Source organism: Hyposmocoma kahamanoa, unplaced genomic scaffold (genome assembly GCF_003589595.1).
Source record: "Hyposmocoma kahamanoa isolate Upper Pololo Valley unplaced genomic scaffold, ASM358959v1 76, whole genome shotgun sequence".
NCBI classification, from domain to species: domain Eukaryota; kingdom Metazoa; phylum Arthropoda; class Insecta; order Lepidoptera; family Cosmopterigidae; genus Hyposmocoma; species Hyposmocoma kahamanoa.
Genome location: NW_020653900.1, coordinates 2,649,759 through 2,667,669, shown reverse-complemented (window position 1 = coordinate 2,667,669; position 17,911 = coordinate 2,649,759). Strand labels below are relative to the sequence as shown.

General features: G+C 36.2%; 1 protein-coding gene across 1 annotated transcript in view; it reads left to right on the top strand.

The window, feature by feature from the left end:
- LOC113232461 (E3 ubiquitin-protein ligase MARCH5) overlaps positions 1–14,723 on the top strand; it is a 31,154-nt gene extending 16,431 nt beyond the window's left edge. The window contains exons 3-4 of the mRNA XM_026467201.1: positions 11,792–11,982; positions 13,517–14,723. Coding sequence (XP_026322986.1) covers positions 11,792–11,982; positions 13,517–13,883 — 558 coding nt within the window. The 3' untranslated portion in view covers positions 13,884–14,723. The remainder of the gene's footprint in view (positions 1–11,791; positions 11,983–13,516) is intronic.
- Positions 14,724–17,911: the final 3,188 nt, after the last annotated feature.

Below are 17,911 nucleotides of genomic sequence, written 5' to 3'. Positions count from 1 at the left end.
GGCAAGCCGGTGGGAAACAAGTTGTATGCACACCTCGCCACTGGTGTTAGTTCTTTTTTTATGAACATAGCAGGCTGTAGCAGAATATCTGCGGTGTTGTGAAACGCTCCGCCATTGTGCTGAACTACAAACCTTTTTATCGCACACAACTATTGTTAATAAACACTGTAGAGCTTATTTCACCTACTTAGGTCACCTTTCTACGAGGTTCACTCTAAGCGTTTGGAAGGCGTACAGAACAGAGCTCTCAAAATAGTAAGTTACAAATCACACATGGGTCGCAAATTGTCGCGTTACGAAGAGAGGTTATCCCATTTTGAGGTTATGTCCTTGAATTCTAAACGTAGGGTACAGGATCTTCTACATTTACATAAATTGCTTCACGGCAGCCTTAAATCGTCAACGCTTCTGTCCCATATTAATTTTAACATCAAGTGCAATCCACGATGCCTTCCTAGACCATTCGTATTGAATGTTTATACTAATAATATTTCTTTTTACAACCCTTTGACGAGAATGCGTCGGGCTTACAATGACCTTATGGCTGACCCTGGCGATGATTTAGGGATGGATATATTTGATGGTAATGTTAAAAGATTTCGCAATCGAATCCACAACCACGGTTTCTCTCTTTCATGGTTATAGTCATAGTAATTCAATTTTATTTACAGTTTTATTTGTGCCTAAGTATTTTTTATTAATTTACAAACAATTTATATTTCAAACAAAATTGTTTACGCATGATTGGTCATGCTGTATGTACATGTTTAGGTTTACATTCAAGAGTAGAACTAGTAGTAATGTTTAAGCTTTGGTTAAGGAGTGAATGTAAACTGTTTTGTACATCTAATAAAAAAAATAAAAAAATTATTAATGTGTTGAGATAAATAAACGATTTTATTATTGTTCCTCCTAGAACTGATCTGATGATGAAAATGGCAGATGAATTTAACTTCTCAACAGTGTACAGAAGCTACATTGTGTTTTAATAATAATAAGACATTTATTCATAAGCACATTACAATAAAAAGCTAAACAGTTAACAGTTTCGGTAAAATGTGCAATCTAGTGCCAATGAAAAGGACAGAGCACTCAGTGCTACATGTAGTTTTTCAGTTTCCACCTTCATGGACATCCGCTGTTGACAATTAACAAACTTCACAAGAATTACACATTTTAAATCTGCAGGATATGCCTTAAATTAATTTATTATTTCGATGAGCACACGAGTATATATGTATATTACAAGTAAAAGACCATTAAATACCGGATACAAACGGCACTGGAACAGGTTTCAACTTCTTAAATAATAAATAACAAGTAAATATAAGACAAGATCACAACCGTTGCTCTGATCCCAAAGCAACTAGTTAAAATTAGTAGCTTTAGAGTTCCTTGTGAAAGAGTTCGTCTAGGGTAGTCTCCTACCTTACCTATTTCTGCCGCCAAGCAGTAATGTCAACATTACTATGTTCCGATTTTGAAGGGTTAAGGGTGCTGATGAAATTACAGTCACGTGGGTCTTGTCAACTTATGTCTCAGGGTGACGGGCGTTTTGCGAATAAAGTTCTGAGTGACACTGCAACTGCCATGGACAGGCGTGTAGCTTACTTGTTCGTCCCGTCTTTACATATTATAAAAAAAATAACTAAAGCACTTGTGTTATGGAAATCGGGAATAACGACCACTACATACACCCAGACCAGAGATAATATAGAAAAGTTAATTTCTTCACTGACCCGGCCGGGGATGGAACCCGAGACCTCAGAGATATGGTGACACAATGAAAACCGATGTTCAAGCCACTCGATCACGAAGCCGTTCATTAACATAAACAAAACAAAACAAAGAAACGATGTGCGAACGTTTTAATGCAATTACGATAACAATTTTGTCCAGTAACATTGTGATTTCTGTACGTTAAAAAGCCATTGCTTGCACTTTCTTTTGTAAGTGTGCAATGACTGCCTAAATTTAATGGAGGGTGGAATGTCATTCCAACATTTAGACGAAGCAAACCTTGTACGGTAACGGGAAGCAAACCTTAAACGGTATACAATGTTATTTTACTTAATTTACATACATTCGTATTATCTGGCTGGTCTTGCACTGCGCTAGGCAGTCTATGGATCTCCTTCTATTTCCTCTTTTCACATCAGTCACTCGTACACGCCCTGTTACTAGTCAAGCACGACACTACATAGAAAACACTCGAACTTGTTTCCCAGTTTCACCAATTAAAAAAAAAATTTTTGCAAATCTTGTCTATACATGTCATTATGTCTGTCTCCAACGTCTATGGTCCTCGATCCGTTACACTCCTGGCAAACCACATCCGCTTCCTTTGCTCATTCATTACATGTCAGTCTTTTACACGCTCGTTTTGTCACTTTTGACCTGACCCTATTTAAGGTCATCCTGTGTCAAGTCTTATTTGTACATAACACTAACCAGTATATATAATATATGTTTATATATATTATATGTTATGTTTATATATTTTAAAAGTGAATAACATAGAATATCATTATTTGTGACAAATTTGGTGACATATTTCAATATTTTATTTTATCACTAGGGATATAATATTAAAAAGTGTATGATGATTAAAAAGCCACCATGTATATGTGTACATAGAGTCGCATATACCTGCGGTATGCGCAAATTGGCTGTGTAAATATAACTGTTAACTAATGGAAGGAGAATACCTACAATCGGTAGTCGAATGTGTGTTTTGTTAGGTATTTCGATATAGGTGAATATTTATTTATATAACGATTTTCGTTACCGGTTTATTTATACTCAGTATCAGTGGCGATGAAGCCTTAAAACTTAATTTGAATCGGCTCGCCTAAGAAACGTAAAATGAATAGATAAATCGTTTATTACATAAAATACACTTGGCTACAAATCCTAACTGCCAAACTGCAGAGGAGTGTATTGGCGTAGACACATTCTCATCATAAGCAATAAACCTATAGTCTGTTCTAATCCATTTTAAACAAAAAGTAAACAAACCTGTTTGGTTAAAATTCTAAAGCAATCACTCAATAAATCTAATAAGGAACACTTTCACATATATTTCGAAGATTTTGATTTGATATCTCATTACTTTTTCTAACAATATTCATTTGAATAGCATCATAAAATCGTATTTCAAAAATGGTAGTTCCAAAGGGAGGTTATTTTTCATCTATACTTCTATGACTTGTCTATGGTTGCATAGTGTTGTACAAAAAAAACATTTGGTTCATTCAATTAAAGTTTTTGTCATCGACTACTAAATCGAAAATTTCAATCGCAATCGAAAAGTATCTAAGTGTAAGGATTTGAAGGAGGATTTAAAATTAAGATTTCGAAAATTTAAATATATGCTTTTATAGGTTATAGGTATATTTTCATTAATCTCATGTAAGGAAAACTGCTAGTATGACTCAATTGAACAAATCGATTCATTCAATTAATTAATTGATTTGTAGTTGGCGTCTATGGTCGGGTCAGTGTTTGTTTACTTTTTGTTTAAAATGGATTGAAACGAAGTATATGTCTACCTTACCTATCGTACGTCATAAAACACACTCACATAGATATATAAATAGAACAAAGTTTAGTCATCTAAGAACATTTTGTCCGGCTGAGTATTTATTCTATTTCGCCGCGTACCTGATGGAGACATCTGCTTATCTTCTACAAATATCACTTTTGCCGCTAGTATACCAATGAGCGGTACACTGTCTGGCAAAGGGCTCCTTCCTCGGTGTTCCTCACAGGCTAGATTAGGCGATTTGGACCAAAGATGTGGACCATTCATGAGATAAACCCTCGCGTGTAACCACCACCATATAACCACCTGTCTGGTGATGTCACCAGCGCTCCGAGAACATCTTTCTTTCGTTTCTAATCTGTGGCTAATCCAGTGCTCTTTTTTCAATTTATCCTTTTTTTAAATGTTACGTGTTATGTTGGGTGAATATCTAGTAAGTAAGTAAGTTTAAATAGCAGCAGAGCTCTTTGTGAGTTCGTCCAGGGAAGTATTGCCACCTTACTTATTTCTGCCGCCAAGCAGTAATGTTAGCATTACTAAGTTCCAGTTTCCAAGGGTAAGAGTGCTGATGAAATTACATGCGCTTGAGACTTTTCAACTTATATCTCAGGATGACGGGCGCAGTGACAGTGTCCTTCAAGATCTTGGCGATCTAAAGCTCTGAGTGTCACCCGCCGCGGTCCCGATCTGACCCGCGCCCGACCCGCACCCGCTCTCTGTGTGTTTCACGCTTTATGGATAGGCGTGCCGCTTACCATCAGGCGCGTGACATGTTCGTTCTGCCACTTGGTATTATAAAAAAGGGCGTAACGAATGATAATGAGTAAATAAAAGTATCGTTTTCACAAACAAAGTGGAAGGGGAAAGGGCACGGGCCGGATGCACGCGCTCGCGCTCGGTGTGTTGTCATCCATATAAATACACGGAATTAGACCGACCCGGTCCCGACCCGAACGCGCCCATCCCGCACCCGCTCTCTGTGTGTTTCACGCTTTATGGATAGGCGCGCCGCTTACCATCAGGCGCACGACATGTTCTTTCTGCCACTTGGTATCATAAAACGATTCCCAGCAGCTCTCTAAAAAAATTTATTCTCGAATTTAGAAGTAGGTTACCTTTTCGTTGCAGCACTCGCTGCGTATCTTCTACATCTATTTACCTTTATGTAATATTTACCGTTCTTCACTGATAAGTGCTACTACAAGAAGGTCACGAGTTCATTCGAGTTTACTCGCTGAACCAATTTGGAAACAAATATTTATAAATTGGTTAGCATGATTGACTTTGCGTGCATACTTGCTCCGCTTACGTATCAACGGCTTCAAAGATTTTTATACGGGAAATAATAAAGGTTCCAAAAAACAAATAAAATTGCAGCGGTTAAAATGAGTTACTTAAAAATAAACACAAAATGTACCGACGAAATTATTTATATTTAGCAATCAATCAAAATTCTAAGAAAAAAAACTACTTCCGAGCAATATATTCAACTTCCGAAATGAATACTAATTTACCGAAAATTAATTTAATCAAACATAAGTACTTTTTTTGTGGGAGTGAGCTTGCGATCGGTCGAGTTTCGGAATAATAACGCACACACTCAACATAGCCCCGCACTAGGGAAACCCTGTGTCGCGGGTGCCATGGACACACACATAGACAGCGACAAATTACATCCAAACTCACGAGAGAAATAAATGTAAGCCATACAAACATTTCTCCCGGCCCGGGAATCGAACCTGGGACCTCTGCGTGGCAGTCCGGCGTGGTAACCGTTCGGCCACAGAGGCAGTTTAAAGAAATAATATAAAATGGAAATATTCATTGTTTCCATTTTTGTGTCGTTTTGTTAATTCATTTTATTAATTTTGCTGTTGTAACTTGTAATGTAGTGAACAATGACGGAACACTAACTTGGTAAAGGGTCAAGAGCATGTCACGCTTGCAAATTAACATTTTAATTTAAAAAAAGTATTGTTATCACAAACGCGGTAGGGAGGGCGTTAATAATCGCTATGCTAAATGGCACTTAGCATAGTTCTATAACACGGGTCATATAGGATAGTAAACGCAATAGATACGCAAGCGTAGTGATGTCGAGATCTACTAGAAAAAGAACTCCAATGGGCCAATCAGAATAAATATTGTCAGGTGTTCTAGTTTGAGCATGACGCTCTGATTTTCGCACACGAGTTGCCAACTGCCCAGATTATTATTATATTATAATTAAACCTAATTAATGATTTTAATGAATAAAAATTTGAAATTTCTTTTGAATCTCGATTTTTTGTTTATGTCGTGCTGGTCCTATTCGAAAATGGATAAGTATTAACTCTTATACATACATTATAGGTTATCATATCACGTGTTTGCGGACTTTAGACTTTCGATGTCTGGTGCTGATAATAACGATCATTATAGCTTATTTTGGTCTTGTAAGTAATTACGAATAAATTAAAAATTACCATTAACTTAAAAATAGAAAAAGCCACATTTTATTTTATCAGAATGTTGTTTCTACCTCTGATATTTTGAAATGTTTATTTGCTGAGACTACCGATTCTTACTCGTTGTAATGTGTAGTAGTGCTTTATAATTTGTATTCTTTCAAGTATAATATGCTGACCTATGAACTAAAGATTGTAGCAGTAGAGTTACTTGTGAAAGAGTTCGTCTAGGGAATTCTTACGTATTATGCCTCCTGCCTCCGGGGCCGAACGGTAACCGCCCAACTAACATTTTGGTGATAAGAATAAGTGCTACATGAGTTGTTTAAGAGAATTTTAAGAACCTAAGGTCCTATAAAGGCATTTACTATTGGTGACATAGCGTGATATAACTCTGATATAACCCTGATTTGGGCCAACGATTTTAGAGCTTAAAGTAACTTAGTGGTTATAAAGTAGTGATAATGAGTGATAATAAAGAGTTACAATAGTGCTATTGAAGTAGTGATTGCCACTTTAAGTGTTTTGTAAGCTATACACAGGTTATAACTGCAAACTAAAGTAGTACTCTTTTTGGTACCACAACAGTGCTTCCTCTATACTATATATACCTTAAGAATATATAGTGAGTATTTAGTGGTAATAAACATCACCCGAAGCGCTATTTCATCTATTTTCATAATTTTTGTGTTTTCGTTACGGTCTACAACGTTAAAATATTTAGCAGATTAGTTACGTCCACGTCCGATAGCGAAGGGACATTAGACGTGCTAGTATGCCACGAAGAGGTCGTTACTTACCCGGATGTTCTTTACTAGTGGCAGTAGAGTTCTTAAAGAGTCTATGCTCTCGATGAAAGGTTCTATCACTAAATTTGTGCAGAAACTCAACTCATTTGTGCAAAAGCGCAATATGGTATGAAGCGCATTTTCTCCGGCTGCCCATTGGAAGAAACGTAAGGCCCATTCCTTTTAATTGAATGTAATGAACCATAGGAAAAGAAAATATTTTTCCAGATTTAAATCGCGGTTTTTTTTTCAAACAAATCAACGTTTCGGGTCCATTTACGCTACTATAATAATGTTTCTTTGTAAAATTAAAAATAAGGTATTTTACTAATAACTTTTGTAATTATAGTGAAAAAATAGGGTGGTTTGCATTAATATTACATATAACTGGTTGATGACTGTACCGTCTCAGTCAACCGTGACCATGGGACCTGTAAAGGGAACAGAATGAAAACCTAAGAACTCGATATGTAATGAACCATTTCTATTAAACTCGGGGCCACTGCTGGTCTGCCACGGAGAGGGCCCGGGTTGGATTCCCGTGCTATGAGAAATATTTGCATAGTCTACATTTATTTCTCTCGACAATTTGGGTGACATTTGTGTGATCATGGCACCATATGCGATACACACCACACACCAGCGATACAGGTTTTCCTTAGTGCGGAACTATGAGTGTGTACGTTAATTATTATTATTAGAATACGTTTATTTGCCAGAATATAGTAATTATAAAGTCTTAAGTAAAATTAGGTACACTTGCAAGCAGATCTGCAAATATTAATAGGATTTCATATTCGGTTTCTTTTCTTCATATTGTTAATTACACTTGTTAATGTAAATTTGTATTTGAAAATTCTTCATGACATGACAATTCTTCAGGTTCGGAATTTTTGAGGAAATCTTTAGTACATCTCAGGTTTCTGTGTTATAAGTACCTACTGACGAAGCCTAGTCCTGATCTTTAGGTTGTAACTTTATGATTTGTTTTTATTGAATAAATAATGATTCGAATTACAGAAGTGTCCGGAGCAAAGTGAAAGTGTATAACAAAACTCACGTGGTTTGTCACAGTGATATGACCAAGACAACTTTCGAAAACAGCTATTGTATGGACTCGTACACTCAGTGTTAATGTCAAACAATGACAGACAATGAATTCCTTGCTAATAGTTGCTAATACTGTTTTAACAATCAGCGGTTTGTAATTTTCTAGAAGTTGATGTTCTAGGTTGCTTTCATAATAGAGAGGCGTTCGTCACATTGTAAATTGACGACTTTTGCCAAAGAGTGTGGCAGGTAGTTTGACTTGACCCATGTCGTGGGTCAAGCCATGGGGCGAAGGGATTTATGCTCTTTATATTTGACGATTGTAAATGGAATATATTACGTGACTGTGCGATCATGACAATATGATCATAGGTTTATTATTTATAGCTCATAGCGTTATTGTTTAATTTTTTTATTAATAGTTATTATCAGTGGTCGGATAGGGTGTTCCAAATTAGTAGATAAATGTCTACAGGAGCCTTACCATGAACCCTTACGTCGGGCGCACTATAAGTTTCCGGAATGAATAAGAAAAACATAATATAAATGGCCAGAAATGGATTTATAGGTTCTCAAAATATTTTCTGTTAGCGTTAATGCACTTTTTCATACGAATGAACCACTTTTGAAAACATTTATGCCACTCCTCCGTGACCATCTCTGAAACATATTTTTCATACTCTTCGACAGCCTCTTCAGGTGATGAAAATCGTAGACTGCGTAACTGGTTCTTGATTTTTGGAAATAAATAAAAGTCACAAGGTTCCAGGTCGGGATTGTACGCGTGATGGCTCATAAGGTCAATGTTGTTCACCTTCAAAAATTCATTTGTCTGGCCGTGTGAGAAGTGGCATTATCGTGGTGCAAGATGATACGGCGTTTACGGTTATTTGTACGGAGTTTGTCAATAACTTCCGGCAAACAAATGGTCGTGTATCAATCACTATTCACGGTACAACGATTCTCCAAAACAACAGTAGCCACGTGTCCAGTTTTATTAAAAAATGAAGCAATCATCCCCTTAGAGGCACTTTGCACGCGTGTCACTTTTTTTTTTGGTTGGTTTCAAATCTCGAAAGACCCGTACGCTCGATTGTTGCTTTGTTTTGGGATCGTAACTATAAATCCATGTTTCGTCACTTGTTACTATATCCCACACTAAATTTGACGCCCCTTCGTTGAATCTGGTAAGCATGGCATTGCACCAAGTTACGCAATCCGTTTTTTGAGCCTAAGTCAAATTGTGTGGGATCCACCGAGAGCAGAGTTTTTTCACACTCAAATGTTTGTGTAGTTTTGATTGTATTTGACTCATGCCTATGCCTACAGGGGCACGAATGTCATGGTATGTCACATGCCTATCTGTTTTGATCATACGGCGCACAGCATCGACGTTTTTATTGTTCACAGCAGTGGACGGGCGACCATCACGAAATTCGTCACTGAGAGTCACACGACCGCGTTTGAATTCTGCAAACGAGTGATAAATAGTCGTCTTCCATGGTGCTTCATCGCCAAAAACGGTTTGAAGCCGAGGGAACCTCTGCTGAGCTGTTAAATTACATTTAAAGACAGAAAATCATACTACGAAAATTTTCACGAGTTAAATCCATGGTGATGTAGACAACCAATTTCTAAAATGACGCCAATTGTGTAAAAACACTGTATTCTACAGCCAAAGAGTTCCATTTTCAAAAGTTGTAATTACTTTTTAAATATTGTTTATGTAAGTGGCCAGTTCCGGAAACTTGTATTGCGCCCTGTGTATTACGATTCTAAAACATATATATATATATAAAGAAGAGAGAAAGAAAGAAGAGATAAACAAAATAGAATAAGAATATTAGTTAGGTAGGCAAAATTGGAGGAATAATAGTACGATAGGCATAAAAGCGAGAACTATTTAGTATGAATGAGAAAATTAGGCACATAATGTAAACGTAGATACAAAGACTCCTTCTTCTCACGTCGGAGGCAACAGAATAAAAAAAAAATAAAAAAAACCAACGGCATGATGGAACAAAAACCGCGCGCACGTTATTTTAGCTGGGGTTTTTCTATAAGTTATATTTTATTAGCCTATATGATTATTATCCTTTTTACACAAGTTTTTGTATAGCTTTGTATGGAAACGTTCACGTACAATGTAATTAATGTTATCGCGCCGCGTCGCAATAATAATAATAATTATTATTATTATTATTATTTATAACAGAAACAATGTGCCTGCATGATTGCTATCATAGAAATGAAATCTTACTTCTACATAACAACTTCCACCCAACCCAATTTTATTTTCGTCAATGATGATCAATTTTCCTTTAGAATGTTCTGTTAAAACCGACTGCCGACGTTTTTTATGTAAAACTTCGTAAATAATTTCAAAATAAACAAAATAACTACGTCTAAAATTCAAATACATTTTCAACAATAACGTTGCACGAACGTTTGCATCGCTGCTAAAAGTCGTCGTGTGTAACCACTTTTTAAGTTAACTAGGTGCTTCTCTTTCCAATATTGATTCTAATTTCTATCGTTGAGTGTATTCATCATTTGCGGTTTCGGACAGATTTGAAACTTACGCGATTCCATTTCTATTAGTGACAAGTGAAAACTGAGGATAAGTGATAAAATTTCCTCCAAACAATTTATATCTTTGTGTGTTTTACTTGTGGACCCTGAACGCTTTAACGTAGGCTACATTGTTAGGGAGTACCCAGACTTATTCACTAATAACTTATACGCTAAGTGAGAAATGGTCAAATATCCGTTGTAAGGTTGCATAAGGTATAGCACACAATTCTCTTTTAAAAACAGTTAATCAGAACTTACCCTAACAATGCATAGCTGAAATATTATTAAACAATTTCAATATTCTAAAACTAGTTAATGGTTTTTTATGATATCTCAAAAAATTATTTTGCCATTTAGCCGCATTTTAGCGGGCGGGTTTTTCTTACTGGCTTGAGCCAATTCCCTTACATACCTTAAAATTGAATTTTAAACATTTCACGGAGTTTTTTTTTAATAACGCACACACTCAACATAGCCCCGCACTAGGGAAACCCTGTGTCGCGGGTGCTATGGACACACACATAGACAACCCCAAATTACACCCAAACTCACGAGAGATAAATGTAGGCCATATAAATATTTCTCCCGGCCCGGGAATCGAACCTGGGACCTCTGCGTGGCAGTCCGGCATGGTAACCGTTCGGCCACGGAGGCAGTCAAGTTTGATTATTTACTATACAAAACAGTATTCGTTTCGATACCCTGTGGCGGGACGATAAGTTCGTGCGCCTGGCGGTAAGCGACACGTCTGTTCATAGCTGTTGCAGTGCCACTCGTAGCTTTGAATCGCAAATATCTGTGGGATGCTGCTACTACGTCTGTTACGCTGAGACATAAGTTGACAACGCGCAACAGTCGCGCCACTAGTCGTGTCTAATGATAAGGCACCCTATTAGTTCCATCTTTGGTTCCGCTATAATTGTTCTTTCATATTTCTTATTTGTACGATTGTTCAATTTCGTTCCATAGAAAGTTAACGTAGTTTGAACCTAGATAGTAGTATAACTCATTGTGAAAGGGTTCGTCCAGGAAAGTACTGCCACTTTACCCATTTCAGCCGCCAAGCAGTAATGTGAGCAATTTGATTTCGAAGGGTAAGGGTGCTGGTGAAATTACAGGCACAAGGGACTTGTCAACTTATGTCTCAAAATCTTTGCGATTAATAGCTCTGAGTGGCACTGCAACTGTTATGGATAGGCGTGTCGCTTATCACCAGGCGCAGGGCTTATTCATCCCGTCGCTTGGTATTATAAAAAAATAATCGTCCTTGTACCGTCTGGTACCGAGGCTAGGTAATATAATATAGTTAGAATGCTAGCGACTGTCAATACCGGAAAGTTATGGTTGATTGTCTCGCATATTTATTTCGATATCACTTATTTTTTCAGGTAGTCGGTCACAGAGAAGGTCTGGAAATGATGGAGTCAGCAGATCCACTGGTGCTTCTGGTCCTGCTGCCTACCATTCCGGTAACCCTCATCAGCGCCAAGATGTACAACTGGGAAGATTCCGTCCTGCTTTTCCTTAGGAAATACTGTGCGAAGATTCCCGTTTTGGCGTACATACTGCCATTTGGCAAGTGAGTGATATTATAATATATAACTAAACTATGACTAAACTGGACATTGCTATATATATATATATATATATATATATATATAATAACGCACACACTCAACATAGCCCCGCACTAGGGAAACCCTGTGTCGCGGGTGCCATGGACACACTTATAGACAACTACAAATTACACTCAAACTCACGAGAGAAATAAAAGTAGGCCATACGAATATTTCTCCGAGCCCGGGACCTCAGCGTGGCAGTTCGACATGATAACCGTTCGGCCACGGAGGCAGTTAAACAATGAAAGTGTTGAATGAATCACTTTGGAAAAAATATATGATAAAATTTAGAATATACACTGATTACTATACGGTGTGAAAAGTCGATTCCTAAAAAGAAAAAATCGTAAACTTAACTCGAAATTTTCCAAAAAAAAAACCGTTGTATTAAATGGCTACTTTACATGTAACAATGTTTTTTTTTATATCAACTTACCTAAATAGAACACGTGTACTACTTATACGATATACATTTTTCAAATGGCTTTAATTTCGTTTGTAAAAAACACATTCTGAAATAAAGCCAGTGACCCTGCCGCTTGACCCGAACTTACCTAGAACCGATTCATTACAGGAAAAATAAAATTTGAACTGAGTTAGTAGAGACTCTTAACAATTAAGTATGTGCTCTATGTAGGTCTGCATACGTTTCCAAAAACTTTTTGCGACCTTGAGCATCCTGTTAAATCGTTGAAGTCATCGTCACTTCCCACCAGGCGAGATAGAGGTCAAATCAGCACTTATATTTTCAATAAAAAAAATTTTGGAGAATTGAGGAGCTTGTACGCTGCACTCAACAAATAATGGTCTAAAAATGCGTGGGTGGGAGGTTGACGCGGAGAAATTCATTGCACGATATTTAATTATTTAGAAATAAAATATAATCTCTTACTGTAAAATAAGCTCACGCCCCCTGACGTGTAAGTTACGGGACATAGGAGAGAACATTTCATTGAAATATCTGCAATAACAATCGAACGAAACTGTTTTTTCCGTAGTTAAAAGTGGTAAAAAATGGAAATTTGTGACTCGTTTTACTGAACGAAGTTTTGTATAGGTCACTCCCGGTATCGTCTATTTTCATTATCAAATTAAAAAGCAAATTCGTATTTTTAACCGACTTCAAACAATATTCCATCTTTTTTTGTTGGAAAAGGGTGGGTACCTCAGTATTTTTTATTTTATACAAATTAAATTTGAAGAGAATATTCCACCTCTAAGGGTGGCAAACTAGGGGATGAATTCTTTCACTTTTCGGTAACCGATTTGAATAAAACTTGGCAAATAGATGTAATTCCACGAACTTTTGAGGTCGGTTTTTTTATGAATAAGTTATCATTTAATTAAACAGATTTTCCGCGTGTAGTCGGAATATATCAAAACGTGTATTTAAGGTCACATTTCTCCTTATAGGAGTCAATCGATAAGTCCTTTACGTTAGTTTTAAGTCTAAATTATTATTTTTTAGTTAAATGCAATTTATCTCAATTCCAGCGTGGAAGGCGACAGAGGCGCCGTAGTGACAGGTCAATCCAGTCATCAGCAGAACCAAAACAGCCATCATCTATCTCCCACGCGGATCTTCTGCTCTGCCCTCTTACTCCCAACCATATCTACCATAATAGGCAAAATTTTCTTCCGTTCCGTACAGAATAATCTCCACAGAACAATCCTAGGTGGTCTTACGTATATAACAATTAAAGGCGCGTTAAAAATATATCACAAACAAATGTTATATATTAGGCATTCGAGTAGAAAGATTTTAGATTATACGGAATCGAACTTGAAACTTTATAGGGGTACGACATCAACAACAGACGCGGTTTCAAGCACAAGGGACGAAACAGAGCAAGTTGTCTAATTAAGGTTGAATTACATTCATATTTTGTATTAGAAGTTTGTCTGACGTGCAAATAAACCACTACTTTGCCAGATACCGTCTTTATTTTAATGTACAGCAAAGACCACACGTGATGTGTAATGAAGTCTGAAATGTTAGATTAGAATCGCTATCACATGTGAATTCTAGGAAAAAAATTCCCAAAAAAGGATGTTTCTAAAGTGAAACGGACCCTTTAAAAATAACTCGTGAAATTCAACAACGGTACCTTTTTTAAACATCACCAGACAAATGAATTGTCAGTTACTATGAGTACTAACATCGGCAGCGAAATCACTAATGAGATAAGAAGGTAGCTCAGTTTCCACTGTTATACCTAGCGCCCTCTAGTGAACGTTGAAATGCGTTCACAAAGCACGTCACTTTTAAACATCGAGTATATAACTAGAAATCTTTATTTTTTTCCATCCTCTAAGCTAGAAATAGAGACGAAATGTCATTTAAATTGTTTGAAAACTATTCTGCCAAATCATTACTGTGACAACTGCGCTCCTATTTGCTAACCCGAATTGACGGGTGTCTTCAATTAGCAGCCAGCCAAGTTCCTTGCAATTCACTTGACGTGGAAAAACTGAATGACCTACACAAAGTTGAACGGGAATGGCAGACCTGGATGATGAGTTTTACTTTTTAAACGTTAATTATTATCTCTGGCTGGCTAGATAACATCTAACAAGAGCGAGATAGAACTACATACTAAATCATATTAAAGAAATAGACAGGTGTACTATCGTGGGAGCGTTCAAGTACTATTAACCGATTGTGTACAAAATGAGAATAATTATATTTTTTTATTAATTTTGTTATTGATTATATTTACTACGTTGTTTTATAATATCGGCAACTTTCATACTTTACAATTTGTCGTACGACAAAATTACATGTCATGTCTAGTCATTATCATTGAAATTGATAATGTGAGTTTGTAATTTGATTACATAATTGGAACGCACCTTGTATTCGTACATTTTCATTGATTGCATTAAAGTCAAATTTGGCACTATTTAAAAGTTATTTTACGATTTTCGGTAAATAAAATTATTGAAATGATTAAAAATCCGTTTAAAAATTGCAATAACATTCATGCCAATAATTTATCAAAAATACTTTAAAGATTGGGAATTCTTAACTAAAATTTTCAAAAAAATGCTCAACTGTTAATAGTATTTATTTATTTATTGACAATTGGCTATATAGCACTATAAAGATAACAAATAATTACGAAACTGAAAATATAATAAAACTTAAACGACATTTCTTAAAAATATAACAAAATATAAAAAAAAATAGTCACGGAGTAACTTCTTTTGAATTGCTTATTTTTACAGATGAGACCGCCATTTGCATGGCAAATGGTACGTCATGATACGATTTTGCTGTGAAAGAAAAGATGAGCGGATTTCGAATGGGGAACGTAAACTGCATGGACAGTGAATTGTTTTTGTGAGGTCATACTACGAATTTGACAGGCAATCCAACTTGCAGGCTTAAATAGGATTGCTCTAAGAGCTCATAGTAGGCCCCCTGAATTAACATTTAAAAGTGACATAAGGCCCATTTACCTGATGAGTTGCCAGGGATGGAAGGTCCTTATTTTGTCTCTATTTCTGGTTATATAGTCGATGCTTTTAAAGGACCTTTATTTTGACGTATTGAATATTGGAATTAATTAGATTTTTTTTATTTTCAATCGTAAATAGTGTAATATAACCTTTTCGTTTCGTTACATTTATGTGACTTAGAAATATGGATATTACGATGGTAGTTGCTTCCCTGTGTTTTGTATGAGATCGAACGTCTGCTACCTATTCTATCATAACGTGGCACTTATTTATATTCGCTCGGAATTAAATAAATGTTCAACGATTATATAAAAGAATGGGTCTTCTGTAACATACCTTGCAGTCTATATTTTTTGAAGATGTAGTAAAGTGACAGTTCATTACGTAAAAGTGTTGCCCGCTTGCAAGCAGCTAGTGATTGCAGTCGATAAGTATTCTATCGACTATCGATTAAAGTAAATGTTGGTTACACTTGTGAAATAAATAACCGAACTTATTTCATTTTGTATCGTCATCAGCCCATTATTCGTCCAACTGCCGGGCACAGATTGATTTGAATTGTTTATTTTGGAAAATTCATACGTAGAGAGATATATTAAAGTTTTTAATTTGCATTTCAAATCAAATTCAAGTGGATTCGTTATTAAAACGTGTATGGCTAAAAATTGATTTCGATAATAATAGACCAACTGTCAAAATAAGAATAAAGAATATAAATAAATCAATTAGTAATCATTAGAACGTCGTAACATTCATAATTCAAACGTTTTTGGCAAAATTTTACCTACTGTCACAATCTATCGATAAAACTGTCGACAACAACTACATGACTATTTAAAATTTTACGAAAACTGGCAACCCTGCAAATGGCATTTTACTCCGTCTTCAAAAAAGATAGAATATAGGTAAATTGATGCAAGAAAAATATGATATAATGATATTGAAATAAACGCCTCTTATGCAGCTTTGCTCTATTCGTGTATTTTATGCTTACTGCCTTTGTGTGTTTTATGGAATTATGTTCTACAGCTGGGTCATAGGTCTCCTCAAAGGATGAAGCATTCAGATTCAGACAACTATGTAATCCATCTTCGAGTATATATTTTTTAGTTTTGATTATAACGCGGTTGCATTTAGTCGCCAGTAGGCGATGGGTTATGTACCTAGCGTGTGTAGTGACTATTGTATAAAATTCTCTAATTAAGCACTGACAAGATAGTTTTGTACCTTCGCAATCTTGCGGAATTTGAAAGAAGTAATCTTCTATTGACTACAAGAACATTGATGTTGAAAATTGTCGATTTTTATCACCACCATTTCAGGGTTAAAAGTAACTTGTCGGCCATTACTAGTAATACAAATAAAATTCGACCCTAATTCTAGATATTAATTGCTAGAAATTCGTAGTTTTATTTTTTAATTAGCTAGATTCGAAGTTCGTCGTTACTCCTTAGATGTATGTGCCAAAGGTACAGTGTGTATCGTAAGTTTATTTCTTAAATAGCGTCTCTTGATCTAGAATAAAGTGATATTTCGTGTGGTGTTATTTTTTAACTTTATTTATAATTAACGTGACCATACTTTGACCCGCTTTGATATAACACGACATACGTGACATATAAATGAAAAAATCATGCCGATGGTTACATTCTTAAGAACTAAACCTGATATTAAAGCAAATTTGTTCATCCGAAAAATATATAAAGTCAGCCGACCAAATTACACAAGATCAGTTTTTTTTAATTAAACATTTCGTAACTATCATAAACAAGTGTTTTATTTTTAAAACAATAATAAATTTACAGGCGTCTCGCTCTGAATGAAAAAAATAATGGTCACGTTATTTATAATCGAAACTGCAGTCCAGCCAATTGCAGTCAAACTGCTTTCCGATTGCATTTCAACTGCTACTTGGCAGTTGCAAGAATGCAATCAGTAAACGCCCATTTAAATTGCTAATTTTGTCTGCTGCGGGCGCTGCGATCGTTTTTGTTTTCCGCGAAGTTTCTTGGACGAAGCTACGGACTACGTTCTGTGCTCTACAACTTTATAAATTCGTACACTTATTGTTTCTGTTTACATTGATGCGACAGTAACATATGGCCTTTCCAAATACTTTCAATAATAAAATAATTAGACAAGTGTACAAGTGCTGCAGTGGCGCCTCAGCCGCGCGTCTCCACCCATTAGCAACCCATTTATACGTCACACTGTTGGGCACGGGTCTCCTCTCAGGCGCAGCTTTAGGCCATAGTCCGTTTCGATGACCCAATGCGGGTTGAGGAGTTCACACGTTTTTCGAGGGTTGTGAACCTTCTTCGACGTGCAATGTTTTCCTTTACCGAAAAGATCATGGTAAATTTCTAATTAAATTTCGCACATAAATTCCGAGAAACGAAACAAGATCCAAAACAGTTGCAGTGCCAC